Genomic DNA, 18,224 nt, shown 5'->3' on the forward strand with positions numbered 1-18,224 from the left:
CAAAACAGGCAGGACTGAGAAGAGCCAGGCAAAGACTCCTGGTTGAGGAGAGGATGGCTGCAGCTGAAAGGCAGAGGAGGTTGAGGACATGGAGCAGAGCTCCTGCCCGGGGAAAGCGCTGGGGTTCAGTAATAGTGGTAAAGGTGTAAAAGCGTAGGGTTTGGATGCAGAGGACATTTTAGAAGCACAGCAAGACAACAGTGGCTCCTGGTCACATGAAGACTTGAAACAACCACCATCGTGGCTGATGAGCTCATAATTACAGAGTGGGGAAAAAATGTTTCTTTTTGGGGGTTTCCATAAAAGAAACACAAAATACAAGCCAGTATCTGTTCTCTAACCAAGAGTGCTGCTTCTTACAGCCAACAGTTTAAAGAGGATCCTTCCAAGAGACTTGTTAACCTCCTCCCGAGTGATGCATCCAGTGTGATCCAACAGAGCCCTGTAGTCACTGCACGGCTCTTCCCTCACCAGCAGGGCTGGAAGCATCTCTCAGGCATGCAAGACCCCAGTCCTCTATATCTATCCAGAGACAGCCATTCACATATCTGATTACCAACTTCCACGCCAGCTAACATTTCCAGCGTACCTGCCAGCCCCAGTTAGTGTCCAGAATACAACTGGCATCCTTGCAAGCATCAATCTTACTGCCTTTATTTCTTCGGAACAGCATCCATCTGCTCCCAATAGCTCACATCTGGCATACTGAGGGTTACGAAAGCTTCTCAGTCCTGTTCTAAGGAAATTATTCCTCCAGCCAAGAGATTCATGCAGAACTGAGTTTAGTAGTTGTAGTTACAAATTTACTACGAATCATACTTGAGGTTTCACATTTCAGAACTACAATTTTCATCTAGGGTTTGTATTTAATCCCTATAAAGTTGCTCTTATGTAAATTGTTGTGTGACAGAAAACATTTATGGAGAAAGCAAGGAGGAGAGGTGGTAGGAATCCGAACACAGAGAACCCACACAGCAAAAACACTCCTGACCACTGCCCAGGTTGCTGAAAGTTTCCTCCTGCAGTGAGCAGAGTATAGGAGGTGGAGGTGGTATTCCTCAGCTTAAGCATTCCCTTCCCATTTTCACTGCCTAGCATAGTACACCAAGTCTTCCTCTGATGACCCCAGAGCAGGAAAGGGTGTGACCTGCACACTTCCCAAGGGATGAGGGCCACTGCTTCATCTGCTCAAAACACTGGACCAGGACGAAGCAGCCTGTGCCTCATGCTAAGACACAGGAGCTGAACTGCAGAATGAACATTGATCATCAGCTCTTGGCAAGGGAGTGACAATCTCCTGTGTGACCGTGGTCAATGGGACAAAAGTATGCAATTAGGCAGAAGAAGATCTTGACACCCTTGGAAGAGGACAGCAGGGTGGTGCTTGGAAAGGCTGTTTACAGCTCACAGCACTGAGCTATAAATTAGGACTTTTACAGAAGAGGCCCACCCTCGGGTATCAATGACAGCCAAAGGGAAGAGCTCTGAAAGTTCTGTTTTCAGACAACACCTTAAACTCTCCCAGCTAATAGCAGCACAGCCTGCGGCATTACTGTGACCAGCAAGGTGGCTTTTGACATTCCCCATTCCAGTATGGGGAACATGGCTGGTCTGATGCTTTTGCATCCAGATGCGGCAGAGACCAGCGCTGTGTACACGGCAGGCTTCATCCCTGTTCCAGCTGAGCTGGCAGTTTGTGTTTTGTCATTCCTGCCTGGCTGGGGAGGCACGGACACTTTGCCCTCTGGTTGCAGTGGGAGCAGCCCAGCCGGCGAGGCTGTCAGTACTAAGCGTGCGTGTGTTTTACTTGGCCCTACTCCTAAAATAACTGTTTGGCCACAATGGAAGGTGACAAGCGATCCAGCTGTGGGATATTCCACAGGGAATATCAAGAGAAACTCCCCAGCCACTCACATGGTGGTGCCTGCGCTGCTCCAAACTGCAACTTCACATCATTCCCCAGGGTCAGTCCTCACTCCTGGCCCAAGACGTTCTTCTCCTCTCCCCTACCTGGATCAAATGGCTTCCTTGTCCTCCTGGCTGGGTTAATCAGGAGGGTCACTGGCAGCAAAAGAGGGTGCACCAACATTGACCCAAATGTGGCCAGAGCTGCTATAGAAAAACCAAAACCCTGCTCAGCCTCTGGCAGGAGCATGGAAAGTGCAGCCAGAATCACTGAGAACATAGATATGGAATTAACAAATATCTCTACCCAAACATGCATGTTCTGTGATTGCTCAAGGCCCTAAGTATGATTAAATTTGGATGGATTTTCACTGGAGAACATGAAAGACAGATTCTTGACACAGGGATTACCTGTGATCAAGTTTCCAACTCCTTCTCCAACACAGCAAAAAGATCATCAGAACTGGACCCAGAAGAAATATTTTCCCCTCTTACTATGCCTTCAGAAGCAGCTGAACCGTTTTTGCCAATCAGTTGTTTTGTGGGGGTTTTGGGTGGTTTTCTACTTTTAATAACCAAAAGCATGAATAATTTCCAGCATGGAAAATTTCTGCCTAAAGAGCTAAATTTGGCACAGAATCATCCAACAGTCATATAATAAAGGCCTCCAGCAATAGCAACAGTCAATGCTACCAATCCTACCTAGAGCATTTTTTTCCACTGTGCTAAGAGGTTCTGTTTCATGCCTTGCCTTTCAATCCAATTTCCACTGCACTGCACCACAAGTTTAACATAAGGATACCAGGAAGCATGTGCGATAAGGGGAGAGGAAGGGAAAACCCACAACTTCATTCATTCTTTCAACAGAGCCAAAAAGGAGCAGTTATTTCTTTTTTAAAGAAAAAGCTACAGGGAACAGGGAAGGGGAACATGATTGCTTTATACCTTCCTATGTATGTATGGGAAGCTATACATATTTATATATTTATACACATGTATATATAAACACACAATATACATTTATTCATAAAGCATCTCTGCCTCTAAAGATGCTGCAAGGTGTTTTGCAGAGGCAGTTTGAGTCTCTGGCTTCACACACTCTCCAGTGATAACGCTTTCCATCTAGGAGCATGCACAGCTCCAGCCAAGATGGAAGGGGAGGAAATGAGGAAGGACAGCCACTATTTCCCTACATGTCCTTCCCCACGAGGAGCAAGGCAGACCAGGAAAACAGCACATCTGGAAGCACAAGTTTATCACATATGAACTCCAAAGGACTGTGCCTACCTCGCAGCAAATGATGGCATGGGCTTGGCCACCACCTTGCAGCACCAGTGAAGATGCTGCAGAGAAGGAAGCATTGAGCTCCATTTCCTTCCAGCCCTGGCTGTGGCCCAACAGCTGTTCCCTGTTTATTTACTTTAATATTTCCTTGGTTACACAAGCAGCTGCACACAGCTTAACCCCTGCCTGCACCAGCAGCCGCTTGTGCCACCCTACCTTACCTTGCCTGGCACGATGCTGTGGAACAGCATCATGGGGCAGAGTAAGGACACCCAGGGTCTTGCCAAAGCTGGGCTCTCAAAGCGTTTACTCCATGTGCTCACCCTCACAGTCATATCCATGGCTCTGCAGAAGGTGCCTTGCTGAGCAAGAGACAGGGCATCACAGATGTGAGCAGCCGTCCCACACAATCCTAGGCTTAGGCAGGTTGAACTGACGCCAGCTGAACCTGGGAAAACCATCTGGATTCCCATGGGCTTGCTTTGTTGGACAGACCCAGATGTGCTGTAGTTTTAACAGCATATTTGTGCCTGGATGCAGCAATTTCAGGAAAGGCAGCCATAGCACCCTTTCAAATAAAGCATAAAGTGATGCTCTGCTTCACCTGAGAGGGTCACTGCAGACAGAGGGTGCCCAGCTCCTCTCCCAGTCCTGTGCACAGACCATATGTGACATGGCAGTGACAACTCTGGCAGCTGCTGCTGGTCCATAGATCCCTTCATGCATTTTCTTCCCTCATCTGCACAAAGCCTGTTCCAACAGCTCCGTCTGTATTTTGGCCCATAAAGCTCAGCCAGACCCCTTGGCTCATCTCCACCATGGAGGGGGTGGAAAACACCCTTTGCCTGCTCGCCCAGAACACCAGCTTCAGTTTTCTGCAAGCCAGCCTCTCCCAATTGCCTTTCCAGCCTCCTCTCTCCCTCCTGACTCCGTTTTCTTCCTGGCTCCCCCCAGCACCAGGAGGTAATTGCTAAAGCAGCTGCCCTCTGGCCTGGCAGTGCTCTGCATTTCCCCAGTGCCTGCTCCCCAAAACACCAGCCAGCGGGACACAGGCAGAGGGAATTGGCACTTGTCAACAGCAGCCCTGTTTTGCTGGGACAGCAGTATTTATTAGCTCTGCGGGGATGGACTTTGGGCCTAACTTCAACAAAATCCCTTCAAAGCAAACAAAAAACCTGACAACACCCCCACCGCTTGCAGAGATTTGCAGGAATTCAAACGCACCTACACAGCCCTGTGTGCATTGGCCCAGGGAGTGACAGCAGAACTGTAACACTTGAGACACGCAAAAGACCTCAGGCGTCCCCACCAATGCACAGGAGGCACTGGAGCAAAGAGTCCAGCTCTTGGGGTTGGCTTGTCCTTGGTTTCCCAAGGATGTCCAAAATTGCATTCAAGTTTCCTCGAACCAAAACATTTTCTGGGAGATGACAAAAGGTGTGCTTAGCGTAAGGTAGAAACCACGCTTCCCAACTGACCACATCTTTCAAGCCCAAACCCCAAGAAGTGGTGAAACGCTTACCTGCAGGTCAAAGAACTTGCTGTACCGTCGGTATATGACTTCTGTGGACCCATTGGACCAGGTGACTTTGATAATGTATACCTGTGGGGAACAAAGGAAGAAATCAGAGAGGAGAGACCAAATGACCTGTGCCACAACCCAAAAGCTGCTAAAGCCCCAGCACAGCCCCACTGCTGGATGTCAACCAGGGAAGTTCATGGGTGAACCTGAAGTCATTTCAGCAATACAAGAAAATATTTCAGTGTAAATTATGAAGCTCCACTGATGTCTACTAAATCCCTATTGCTAGTTGTGAACTAAGGCAGCTCCCCATCCCTAAATAGGGACATACATCGAATGTGAAAGGGTGCTTCTGTGTAATACTACAGTTAAAGTTACTCCAGACACAACCACATTACGAGCTAATAACTATGTTGTGGCAGTCCCACCTATGGCTGCAGCACCCAGTTTGATGTTGCGATCCCAAAGCCCATAGGGTGCAGCACCACACACCACTGCCAGCCCAGGTACCAGGGCTGGGGCTTGCAAAGACTCAGACCCACAAGGTGTGAAACTCCATCTGTCCTGCCATAAGCAGCTCTGAGGTTTTGTTTACTTAAACTTGCTGGGGTGTAAATTACCTCCTGTTCCTTAAACTGGCACACAGTCAATCCTGGTAACTGCAGGTTATTCACACGCTTTTACTGGTGATGGATGGATAAAAAAATGAAAAGCCTTTTTTTTTGTTTTGTTTTTTATTCTTCTATGAAAGACCAGAAGCAAATAACAGAATCAAGCAATTACTTATCTAATGTCCTTGCTTGTTGTTCACAGAAACCAAAGATGACCCCCCATGAGATGCCAGTTTAACACTCTCAGTCTTCACTAATTGATAACAGATTGACCAAGCAGAATGCTACGCAGAATGAGGGCATGTGCATTTTTCCTTCTAACTGTCATGTCCTGCTTATTTCTACCAGTAATTCCAGTGTTGATTCACTGAAGCAGGAACAAACATTCAGAAGCTCAGGTGGACAGACCTGCTAGAACTTCAGCTAACTTAATTAAGTGTGAGGACTCTTAGGATGCTGGTTTAGTATTTAAAATGGAATCTGTTAAGAGTTTCACAAGGTTTCTGGCATTTTTCCAGGTCCTGGGATGTGTCCAACATCCCAGCCCAACATCAAAACTCAAACACCAGGAGATTCAAATGGGTAGCACAACACTGAATTAGTGGAGCTCATCAAACCTGCTCAAATGCTGTACTAAAAAAGTCTAATCAAAACTCACCCTGCTGCTCAGAGGGCTGACGCTGCATGACCCTCCAAGGTGAGGAGACTCGGAAGACTCCTGAGGAATGACACACTCTTTCCAGTGGAATCATCCCAAATTAAGTTGGAAAAAGAGGCAGCAAGATGAAGCAAGTTCTTATTGCTAAAATAAAGAACTTCAGTACTTTTAACCCAGCAATTCAATGACCACTTCTCTTAAAGGAGATGATCAGCCCAAACACAGCTGCGGGCGCTCTGCTGACTTGCAGTGAGCTGGCTGGGTGTCACAGGCACCACCATCTCCCAGACAAAATCTGACTCACTCAGCATCATCTTACAGGCTTTATTCAGCTAATCACAACCCTCCCCATTCACAAATTCTTTTTTTGAGCCAAAAGACCTGCTCTTTCTGCATATTAACCCAAGGAAGACAGAGGGCTTCTTCAAGACAGCATCTGTTGCAGCTGTGGAACCTTGGATGGACTATGATTTGCTGCAAGGGAGGCCCAGACACTGTGCTTACTTACCACAAAAGTGGCTTGACAAGTACTGTACATTGGGTCAGGTGCAATGTCCATTCAAGAACATGCTTCTAGACCTCAGCAGGTCAAATACAACTTGGCTGGCCACAGTTTGCAATGAAAACAGATAAAGTTGCATGACATGGCCTCTGAAGTATCTGACAGCATCCATACAGTCACCACCATGCCATCAGAAAACTAAGCGTTAACGACGCCAAGTAAGCATCCAAGCTGCCTTTACCCTCACCCCAGGACATGCCGTCAAGCCAGCGTGAGCTCATTTTGGTTGGAAGCTCAGCTGATATCCCAGCTTTCTTACCCAGTCTACAGCACTTTACGGGGTTATATCACTGCTGGCTGGCTGCCTGGAGAAAGCCTTCCACTGGGGCAGGAGGAAGAGCCAACTTTTCTTCGTTGTTTATTCCTATCCTGCCTTTATTTGGAGTCAACAGCTTATTAGGCTGGGATTTTAATCAGGATGTGGATTTGCTCAAGCCAAAATGAATTCAAAGCTCTTAAGTGTAATAAAGCCATGAGATTTGAGGGCACACCATGCTTTATTATACCCTTTGCAACTGAGGGAAGGAGCACTTCTCCCAGCTGATGAGCTCACTCTGATTTTGCTGAAATGCAAATCTCCCAGGAGCCTGGATAATGGTGTCTTGCACATCCCATTTGGATAGCGGAAATGTCTCCAGGGGCATCTCTGTGCCTATTTGTGGAAAGCAGAGAAGATGGGGAAGCCCTTGGGAACAGGAGCTCCTCAGTATCTATAAGAACACTGTCTCAGTAAAGCTGTGTTCCTCTCTCCTTGTAAATACCCTTTGTCCTGCACTCTGCCCCATCCCACTGAGGTATTCTGGTGGCCAAAACCACCACAGATCCTGGTCTCTGCCAATACCTAATCCAGTTCTTGCTGTCCTATGGCTAAAAAAGACACCAGAAAACGTAACTCAGGTGGTATCTTCAACTGACAACAGAAGTGCAGGTTTTGAAAGGTATGAATGGTGCAGTTAGCCACTCGGTAATGGTTTTCACATGGACTGGAGATGATGAGGCACCAAGCTCCCATAGGCACCATCCCTTTCTCAGGTGCTTTTGGAAGACACTTTCAATAATCAAGACAGATTTTAAAGCATTGCACTTGGTCTGAAGCATCCCCTCCTGGCCTTGCACTGCACCATGTCCTGCCAGGAGCAGCCACCATGAAGTACCAGCTCAAACAAACCCAGTTTTGTCCTGGTAGGAGCCACACCATCACTGGCTCCCACAGCCCTTTATCCTGCAGAGGCTGCTCTGAGGACAGGCTTTTTCCCGGCCTGGCTGTGTGGATGAGGGCATGTGGAAACAGTTATTTCATGGGTTTTCTCCAGCTCCAATTTCTATGGTCCTTTAAAGAAATAACACAGAGAAACCACCAGCAGGCCTTTTCCATGGAAAGAGCAAGAGGATCTCCCAGGGCTGCAGCTAGCACTGCCTCGGGGACACGTACCCAAGGGAAGCACCGCCGGGAAGAGGGGAGCAGCTGCTCGGATCCCTCCCCGTGTTTCCTTGAGGGGTGGGGAGAGCCCAGCAGATGGCAGGGAGGCAGCGGGCAGCCAGATCCAGGAGGGGGGCTCTGGATCCCCATCACATGTGCTGGGCCCCTGGCCAAAACCAACAGGCAAAGCTATCTAAATACATACAGCCCTTCCCGGGCCAGCGGCAGGGTCTGCACCATGGAGGGGAACGAGCTGACTCGGTGAAACCTGGGAACCAGCAGCTCCCCTCCCTCCGGAAAGGATGCCTTACCCTGCCCCGCTCCCATCCCTTGCTCTGCTCCAGCCTACGCTGCTGCACACGTGCCACGTCAAACCCCACAACCAGTCTGATGCCTGAAGGCAACAGGCCAAGCTGAGGTTTGGAAGCAGTCACCAGGCAGAACCCAATCGCTTTTGGCACAAAACACCAGGACTGAACCCTCTTTAGCTTCATTTCAGACGTGGATTAAGGGGGGAACAGCTGAAAATCATGCCCATGCTTCTGAAATCCTTGAGACACAGCTCATGGTGTTTGTCCTACAACAGCAAGGTGAGAGAATCACAGAGCTTTCAGGGTCACTCATACATGCAAAATCCTGCTTTCAGGATTGAGTCCCATGCCTGCACACTCAGCCCCCTATCGCTCCTCTTCCATCCAGCAGCTCCCCTGCCCTCGAGCCATGAAACCACAGTCCCACACTGCAGATAGCCCGTTGTTACAGAGCAGGAGGAGCTGCAGACAAAACAACCTTGTCAGTCACAGCAAGGCTAAAACAAGACCTGCCCTCCACTCCTGGGGGCCATGAGGACAGGGTTGGAGGTGCAGATGGATCTTTAATAACAGAGGAGAAGAGCACTTCACATTAACACCAAATGCTCTCTATGCTTCTGTCCTGTGGAGGGCAAAAGCAGATCACATCCTTCACAGAAAATGGAAGCCTGCAAAAGGCTGAACTCTGACACACACCACAGGGATTTGGGCTCTGCAAACTCCCTACATTACAAGTAATTGGTCATATACAAACTAATTAGAAATCACCAGCTGGGAAGCCTACCATCAGGACCACCACTGCCCAAGATTTTCCTTGGTTACATTAAAACCCAAGTCCCCTGTACAGCAATAGAAATATGCCCAGGGGATCCTGCAGCCTGCCTGGCCACACATCACAAGCTCGGTCCCCATGGCATTCCTGTAGCATGACTCCATGCCTGTCACTGCTCTCCCCAGCATCTCTGGAGAGATGGGAGAACAGGCCAGTGGAAAGTGGGACTGAAAACCTTCGTAAGGGACCTGTCAAAAGATGACAGGTTGCTAAAAGAAATGCAAACGGCACCTGGCCAACTGTAACAGAGCTGTCAAGGAGAGCTGCCATCAGCCCACATGGCAGCGAGGGTGCTGGGGGGAAACACTGCCAACTCACAGTGGCTGAGTGCCTGAGGGACATCCAGGACATCCCTCCTGAGCAGGAAGGCACCCCAGGCAGGGAGTGAGCTCCAGTGTTGGGCAGGGAGGCTGCAGGAGCCAGCTCAGACATACATCCAGCCAAGTCACAGGGACTCGAGCGCGAGAACAGAGGGGACAGAAGCCAGCACGAATTATCTCTATCTGAAAGGGCAGCCAGAGATTTAATGCTATTTTACTTTTTTCCTTTCAAAGAGATGAGCAGCAAGCATAAGCCTTGGGAGCTGCCAGACCCAAGAAGTATTTTTCCAGGGACTGATAAAGAGCCTCAGTGCTGCAGATTGAAATGGCTCCTGGTGACTTCCACCACTCAAAGGGACTGAGGACTCGGGAGTCCTTCGCAAGCCTTCATTCTTGCACCTTCCTCAAGAGGCACACTGTCCCGTACAACAACATGGCTAGAGAGAGGGGATGATTCAAGCAGCTGACTTGAGGCAATGGAATTAAGAACAGATACTTCAAATAAATAAATAAATAAAATAATAACAGAAACAGTTCCCGTTCTGAAACACCAGGCCGTGTGACCTGGAAGAATCACTTCTGGACTCCTTGCATAAACACACTGTGGACATACACAAAACATGACCTGGGAAACAGCCTGGACTGCTTAAATCTGAGATGGAAAAAGGCAGACTGAAGCTGCAGGAAAACCTGGAGCTACAGTTTCAGCCTCTCTCCTCCCATGGAGGAGTTTTCCCAAGTTTTCCAAGGAGACTTGCAAGGCATCCTGTCTGGACAGGGGCAAGCATAAAGCCTGCAAGAAAGGCTTTGTGGAGAGGGCAGCTGCTGACTGGCCTGGGAGCTCTCTGCTGGCACTCAGTGCATGGCTGAATGGGGCAGCAAGTCCTCCCTGAGCTCAGCACCATTCAGCTACACCAGTTTGAGGCCAGGAGCAGCACACCCATACTGACACAGCCCTACAGCCTTCCCTGGGCAGTTCTGCAGCAATCCCTGAGCTTCCCCAGCCCAAAGCATCCCTGCACCAGAGCTCCTCACATTGAAACCCTCCTGTTTCCACACCAGAGACACATGAACAACGGCAGGGAGGAAAGCAATGCAATGGAACATGGAAAGACACCTCTGTGGGGCTGCAGGGACATGCAGTTCTGCTCATCCATGACCAGCAGGCATCGGTGTAGGTCCCCAGCTACTCAACAGAGCTTCTACAGCAAAGCCAGACATAACAGCCTCCAGCAGAGGCAGAGCTGTCGGCAGAGCTGTTTCCAATGGGTTGGAGCCTGTGTGGTCTCAGGTCCAGCGAGGCTATGTACAATAAACCTCTCTGTGGAAAACTCCACATATTTAAAGCATCTTTTGCCAGCAAAGGGGAAAAAGCATCAGTGTGTCTATTCCACCCGCAACCCCCCTAACCTGAAACATGGAGAAGTGATGTGAGAGCCTTGCACACTGGAGAAGGGAGCACCAACAGATTCAAAGGAGCAGGGAAACCAAAGCATCTGAGGGATTGAGGCAAACTAGAGCAGGTTTAATACAGAAAAGGGAGTGGGAAATTGTAAGAGGAAAAGAAAAAAAAGGAGGGAGGTGGCTGGAAACAAAGAAAGTTCTTGGCAGCAAGCTGCTGTGCTTGGCCCCCCTCCATCAGCATCCACTGCTGCAGGCATGTGGGGCTGGGGAGGGGAGTGTGGGGTTCTTGTGTGACAGAACATTGAAGCTTGGAGCAGGAGAAGGACTGCTAGCCCCCAGCTCTGACCCCAGACACCTTGTTACCCCCTTTCTCCTGCTCTGTGGACAGGGAGAGCTCAAAGAAGGGCTGTGTTGGTTCAGTTGGCTCTAGAAAAGGCACGGAGAAGCAATCTCAGCAGTAACTGCAGGGCACCACAGATGCTGCTGTGATCCTTTTCGTCTAGCAAAGGAGAGAAGCAGAAGCAACAAATCAGAGCTGCAGGGAGGAGCTGGGTAGAGGGGATGTGGCAGCACGAGGACAGGCATATCCTCATAACCACAGCAAATAACTCGAGCCAGCCTGCCCATGCACCCAGGACTACAAAGCAGGCATCTCCCCTTGCTCTGATTCACCCCTTCAACTGTACCCTCCCTAAAACCCAGCAAGTGACAGCTCCTCTTGCTCTGCTGTATGGCTCTCCAGGGCACAGCACTCACAAAGCTGCTGGGTTGAAAAGTGGGGTTACACCAATCACTGGGACCACAATGACAACTCTCAGCTGCAGCACAACCCTTCAGTTGTACAACATATGCACCCACTTGTTTGCTCCCAGTCCCACTGAAGGTCAAACATATGGGTTCATTTGTTTCCTATTTCCCACTGCTACATGAAACAGCCGGAAGATAGAGATACCCTCCAAAGCAAAGCTGTGAGGGATCAAGGTCACCAGACTTCCAAGCAGGCAGAGCCAATGGATGGCCCCGGAGCTGAAGTTCAACTGCTGGAATGGAGTACAAGCAGCAGCCTTCCACACAGAGCTGCATCCGCCCCAGTGGCCATGTGCCAGGCAGGATTTGGCCCATCCACTGAACTGCGACATTCAAGGTTTTCAACAGCCTCAAGTAACATGACTAGGGAAGAAAAAACAAAGGAGAGTTTGCATTTGAGTGTTGGTTTTCATCCACAAAGCTAACAGCACTCCCTGAGGTCCCAACTCTCTTGAGAGGTGAGGGGGAAGGAAGGATTGGTGTGCTCTGTAATGCTGTGCAGCAGAGCAGGGCCAGGCTCAAGAATGGGTGCACATTTCTATCAGCTACAGGCTCCAAAAGCCCTGCCTGTGGCCTGCCTTGAGCAGGAGAGTGTCTGCCAGCTGACAGGAAATGGGATGAGATACAGCAGAACCACAGGATACAGCAGCAAAACACCACTAAGGATGCTGAGAAGGCCCTCAAACCTCTCAAGGCCACCAGTACTCAGGAACTCCTCACCACAGAAAAGACTCCAGCTTCCTGGGTTCAGCCTTGCTTCATGCATTCTGGTTTTGCTGTTGCTTTCTTTCATTCCCCAATCAGTTAACGGCCCCTGCATTCATTTTACACTACTCATTTGAACCTCCTGCTCCCTCAGTCTTACGCACCCAGCCCCTTCGGCTCCCCACAGGACATTCCCACCATACCAAGAGCACCGTCACTTCCCCCAGAGAGCAGAGCATGGGGGAGTCATGCCCCAATGCCCTTTTTAAGCCAAGCAACTGGTATGATTCATAACAGCAGAAATATCACAGCTGCACAAGGTGATGCTGTGCCAGGTCCCCACAGAGCTCTGCTCCAGCATGGAACATTGTGACCAGGAAACTGTGACATACAGGTCCATGGGACACATGTTCTTCGGAAGACATCTGCTCTATACATATACAGCACTGAAGAACCACTGAACCTGTGGATTAACTCTTGTCCTCTTGCCATTTGAGCACTGTTCTCTGAATGCTCCGTAATCAATTCCAGCTAACCAATGGGGTTAGGTTGGACACTGAATGAAACCATGAACAGCCTCACCACCACGAGCTGAGAGACAGAGGAGACACCTATCATCACGTCACAATTTCCACATCAAAAATAGAACACGTTTACTTTTTGAATGTGGTTTTCATCAAAGCTGTTTTAAAAGATCCATAGATGCTATCAACTAGGCTCCAGATTCCAACACGTACTGTTGATTACTTTCACAAGGCAGCTGGCACAAATGAAGTGGTCCAATACGTATGGGTATTACCTTGTTTAAAGTTTGCAACCTTGTTAACTGAGCTTGCAAAATAAACCTATGCTGCACGCTCTGTTTAAATTTCCTCTTTCAAAAAGATGCATGGATGCATGGAGGCTGGGAAAGGAAGTCCTGCAAGAGCATAGTCCAGGTTTCCCAACAAACTAACACAGCCAGACAGCATGCTGCTCTCTCCTTCCTGTCGGACATATAACTTTGGTTTGTGCTCTAGAGCAACCATTTAAACAACATGAAGTATAGAAACATTCTTGGTGGATGGGTTGTAGAAATGGAGATGGTATTGTTTTTAACACATAAAACAACACAGAAACTGTAGCTGTATTAAAACAGAAGGTCCTGAAGTTTGCGTAAGGGGAAGAAAACCAACCCAAATCTGGATTTAGCAGAGAAAAGCTTTATTTTAGGGCTTCTACTAGAGAATAACAAACGCAAAACTATAAAAAGATCCTGCGTGAAGTCCTTTAAAGGAAAATTCAGTCTGTTTCAACTATGGCTTTGTTTTGGGTCTTTTCTGAATAAACATTCATTTATCAGAAGTTGAGATTTGGCCAGACCATAGCAACGATGGCAGTCTGCTGTGCTGTCACACAGAATGATTATTTTTAAATCTTGCTTTGCCTTTCCAGACTTGCAGCATGGCCCTGGAGCACTCACCGGCAGTGTCCCTGAGGGGCATGAGCTGTAATCACTTAACACAGGATTGTATGGGAAATGTCACTGCAGCCATTGCCTGAAGGATGGGAGTCCCCTTCTTCCCTCGGACAATGGGCTGCTGAGATCCTTGAGCTCTGTTTTTTTCTTGACAGAATCAGAGCAGTGCATGCTGCAACAAACACCTGCAAAAGGATCATTTCTTGCTGCCCCTTCCAGGCACTGCCCATGAAAAAAGCTTAAAGACACAAGCAGCACAAGTGCAGTTGAAGCAGTCGGGGTTAGCAGCCCAAGAGAGGTGATATGGTTTCACAGCCAGCAGAGCATATTCAAAGCCCTGATCACTCAGAGCAAGAAGCTCAGTTATCCTTCCCCTCTCTGCCATTCCACATGTGTGAGCAGAGTTGGTTTGACACGAGCAGGAGGAGACGTGTTGGCCTCACACCATGCCAACACCACAGCAGCAAGAGCCTCCCAGTAGCACAAGCAGAGAAAAGCCTGCAAGGAGAGAGCATACCCTGCTCACTGCAGTTTAGCCTGGCCCTTCCAGCGGTGCTCACTGCAGTACCCACCAAAGGGGTCAGCACCTCACTGAGGAGAAAAGCAATTAAGAGGCCTTTCCCATTTTCCCTATCCCCCAAATGGCTTTAAACATGCCTGGGCTGGGAATGCACTCAGCCCTCCTGCCCTCAGGTCAGGCACTGGGTTGTCATGAGGGTAAAGATGGACAGGAGATGGGACAAGTGTGCTGCTGTCCCAGCATAGCCTTCCAGAGGAGCACAGCGAGAAGTGGCAGGACAGCAGCACTGCCGCTCTCTTGCACTGGGATTTAAGCCAGCAGCATTCACAGGCACACAGGCATGTGAGGGCACGGGGCTGTGTTCAGATCCCAGATAAACCCAGACACTCAGCTCAGCTTGTGTTCAAGCTGGCACCCAGCTACCCAAACCCCATCCAGCACCTTGCTGGGTCCTTGTCCAGCCTAAGCCTGAATTTGGGGAAACATTGCATCTCCTGTCTTGAATCAGAGCAGCAAAAAAAGGACAAGCCTTTGTCCCAAGCACCACAATGCTTTTTGCATCAATTACCAAGGTGACAGGCAAACCACGTTGGCCAGAATAGAGCTGGCCTTTCCCACAGCCCCTCCCCACCGCAGGCATCAGCCAGGACTTTGAAACACTGGTTTGATCTCACTCTTCTGGGAAACCGGAATCCACAACTTTCTGCTGTGGTCTCACCACAGCCAAGACAACTGCACCTTTGTCCGGCACACAGAAGCCTCTCGCCAATGCAGAGGGGAGGCTGAGCCTGAGCCATGGGTCACTCACCGGTCAGGCCAGTGCAGAGGCAACAGGAGGAAAAGCTGGAGCGCTCCTGCTCCTCTAGCCTCCCCAGGGACAGCGAACTGCTTGCTGCCTCAGAGGATGGAGGAGAGCACATTGATGCTCAGCAATGAGAAGCCAGAGAGCAAAGGTTTAACACATACACTTTGTGGTTACAGTGTACCAGCAGATACCGTCTAAAGTAAGATAACTCAGGTGTGATTTCTGCCCCTCCTCTCCCTCTTTTTATGGGAGTAGGAAGAAGAAAAAAAGACAAGAAGGTTTTGATTTCATATAATTAACTGGCTTTGTGAAACTGCCTAGTTCCTATCAATTCTGTCAAACAAGGCATGTGCTCCCATTCACTCCACACTGCCTGCCCCTTCCTGAGCTCAGCCCTGCTGGCTGGTGCTGCTGGGTTTTGATCCAAGGCAAGTACAGGTAAAGATTAGGGGCAGAGGACTCGAGTCACTGGTTGTAGAGGGAGCAAGTGGCCAAGTGGCTGGGCTGCCATGAGCTGCCTTCTCGCATCAACCCTGAGCTTCTGCTCCGGTGCCCCCACCCAGCTGCCCTGCTGTACATCTCTCATCTCTCTCTACAAAATACCCCTGTCCCAGATTTCCAACCTCACAGGAATTATTTGTGCTCTGCCCAATGCCACTCTGCAGGTGGACAGTGAGTGGGGATAGTGGACAAAACAGATTGTTGCCCAGCACCTGGGGTGCATGTCCCAGCCATGGGACATAGGCCCCGAGGAGTGCATGGAGCCCCCAGCCAGGGAACAAGAAGGCCTAAAGGGAGAGCAGAGCAACCATCACAGCCCCGTTACAGGACCTGGCAGCAGTGCAACAGATCCGCCAAGACAAACAGAATGCATTCGCAGCTCAGCAAATCTCCTCACGTACATGCTTCTCCAGACTGGATGCATAACCCAGCTATGATGATTTAAGTCTGAGATGGACACGGCAGGAAGAGGGGCACGTCTTGAGCTGGGGCCAGGCTGATAAAGTCGCAGGCACGGCAGGAGAGGAAGAAGGGGTGATAAGGGTTGGGCAGCAGCAGCCACCCCACATCCCTGGATGCAGGCAGACAATAACAGCCCTCTTTACCCGCCCCTCCATCCTGGCTAGAGCTGGCCTGCCCTCTGCTTCCCTCCAACAGTTGCTCACTGCCACAAGCCAGCCAGGGTGACATGGAGAAGCCCCTGATCAACCAAGAGCTCAGGGAGCCTGGCTCTGCTGACATGCAATATTCCAGCCTAAGTAGATAGCACATCCTCACAACCCAACTACATCGCGAACACTGTGTCACTGGGTCACCCCGGTCTGAAGCGAACGGGGCGGGGAGAACATTTTGGTCTTTGTTTTACGGCTGTTGCCAGGATTCACCCACAAGGTCTCCATGGATGCCTGGAAGCACACCAAAGTTTAAATAATAGAAAAAAGAAAAGCCCAACCCCTTCAAAAAGAGACAAGCCCACAACAGTTTGGAAGATGCCCTGGAGCACACAGGAATGCGCTCCCTGGGTAGCTCGGCAGAATGGGTGCAGAGGACACGAGGGAATATCTCACAGGGATGATGCCACCGTCCCAGGCGCAGAAGGAAGGAGCCGGCTTGTCCCTTGCCCCGGGACTCTGCAGCCGGCAGGTTCCAGAGCCCCTCCGCCGAGCGCTGCTCCCTCCCTAACGCAGAGGCACTTTCGGGGGTGCCCTGCAGACCCCATCTCCTCCGGGTGCCTGCTGCCATCCGGCCACCCCCCGCCCGCCGCCACTCCCGGCACGTTCCGGCGCTCCCTCCGCGGGTCGCGCACAGGGTCCGCACCGCAGCCGTGTCCCTGCCTGCCCCCAGCAGCACGGCTCTGGGGGTAGAGGCAGCGCGTCCCCCCCCCCGGCAGGGACACAGCGGGTGATCCCCACGGGAGACACCGGGGGTAGGAGCGGCAGACCCGGCCGCGCTGCCCTCTTCTTCCTCCTCCTCCTCCACCTCCCTCCCGCCAGGGCAGCCGTGGGGGAGCGGGACCGGCAGCGCCCGGCCTTTGTTTGCCCAGGGCCGGGTGCGGCGGAGCCGGGCGCCCCGAGCCGAGCCGTGCCACTCACATAGTGCTTGTTGGGGATGCGCCGCTTCTGCACGTCCAGCACCTTCACCTCCGCGATGCTCCGCCTGGGCATAGCCTCTACCCCTCGCAGCCCGGCGCCAGCGGCGAAGCGGGGAGCGGCGGCGGCGGCGCTGGAGGAGGCACTGCCGCACGCAGCCGGGACCGGAGCCTGCAGCGCCGAGCCGAGCCCCGCCGAGCCGCCCGCTCCCTGCCGAGGGCGGGAGGCGGCCCCGGCCCGCCCCGGCCTATCCCGGCCGACGGGGCGGCCCTACCGCAGCTGGCTTAAAGGGGCGACCGGCACCGCCCGCCCCACGCGTGTCCGCCCCACGAGCGGGGCTGGAGGGCAGTGCGCGGAGCCGTGCTCCAGGTGGAGCGGGGAGAGCAGCTTTTCAGAGGTGCAGCCGGCTGCTTGCATCGTGGGGAGGTGGCTGGAGGGATCCCGGCTTGGCCATCCTGCCTGGCACGGTGGACCCGTGCGGGGGCTCCATCACTGGGGTTTGACTCTTCACCCTGCTCTTGCCCCATAACAACAGCCCCCAAGGTGGTGCTTATGACTTTGCCGTAAGCCGCCACAACCCTAAAGGATACAGGAAATGAATTGAGTAGGAAAAGATGGCTTTTGGGGCTGATGACCTGCCCAGGACACCTCTCCTCCCTGGCAGTCCAACCCCTCCTGGATGCCCACCTCTGCCTTTGGGGCAGCTGAGGAGACAAGGCAGTGACCAGGCACTTCTCTACATCAGCACCACCCACGGCCTCCGTCTTCCCAGCAGCTTCTCAGCACGTGGCATAACCACAGCTTTCTTCCCCGTTGGGCTTTTAATTACATTATAAAGTTTCCCAAGGCTTGCACTGGCAGGTCATTCGTTTTCATATGAATTTAATTTAATCATAAACAACTCATCTCACTCCTTAGCAGCTCCTCAAATGTGGCTCTTTCTTATACTGTTAACTTCACTACAACCACACCAGAAGAGGTACAGGCAGATTGCCAGGGCTTTATTGCA

General features: G+C 51.0%; 1 protein-coding gene across 4 annotated transcripts in view; it reads right to left on the minus strand.

Annotated features, from left to right (window-relative positions):
- The window catches only part of SH3PXD2B (SH3 and PX domains 2B), a 72,722-nt gene extending 55,278 nt beyond the window's left edge, over positions 1 to 17,444 (minus strand). For 2 of the 4 annotated variants that reach the window (XM_062607708.1, XM_062607709.1), the window contains exons 1-2: positions 17,219 to 17,443; positions 4,712 to 4,792 (exon numbers count right to left, since the gene is read on the minus strand). In XM_062607708.1, the coding sequence (XP_062463692.1) occupies positions 4,712 to 4,792; positions 17,219 to 17,290 (153 nt within the window). In that variant the 5' untranslated portion in view covers positions 17,291 to 17,443. Of the gene's footprint in view, positions 1 to 4,711; positions 4,793 to 17,218 lie in introns of all 4 variants that reach the window. The other 2 variants (XM_062607707.1, XM_062607710.1) reach the window with 2 other exon arrangements.
- Between the last annotated feature and the right edge of the window lie 780 nt (positions 17,445 to 18,224).

This window comes from Pezoporus occidentalis, unplaced genomic scaffold (assembly GCF_034315485.1).
Source record: "Pezoporus occidentalis ecotype Australia unplaced genomic scaffold, CSIRO_AGI_Poc_V1 ctg124, whole genome shotgun sequence".
NCBI lineage: Eukaryota > Metazoa > Chordata > Aves > Psittaciformes > Psittacidae > Pezoporus > Pezoporus occidentalis.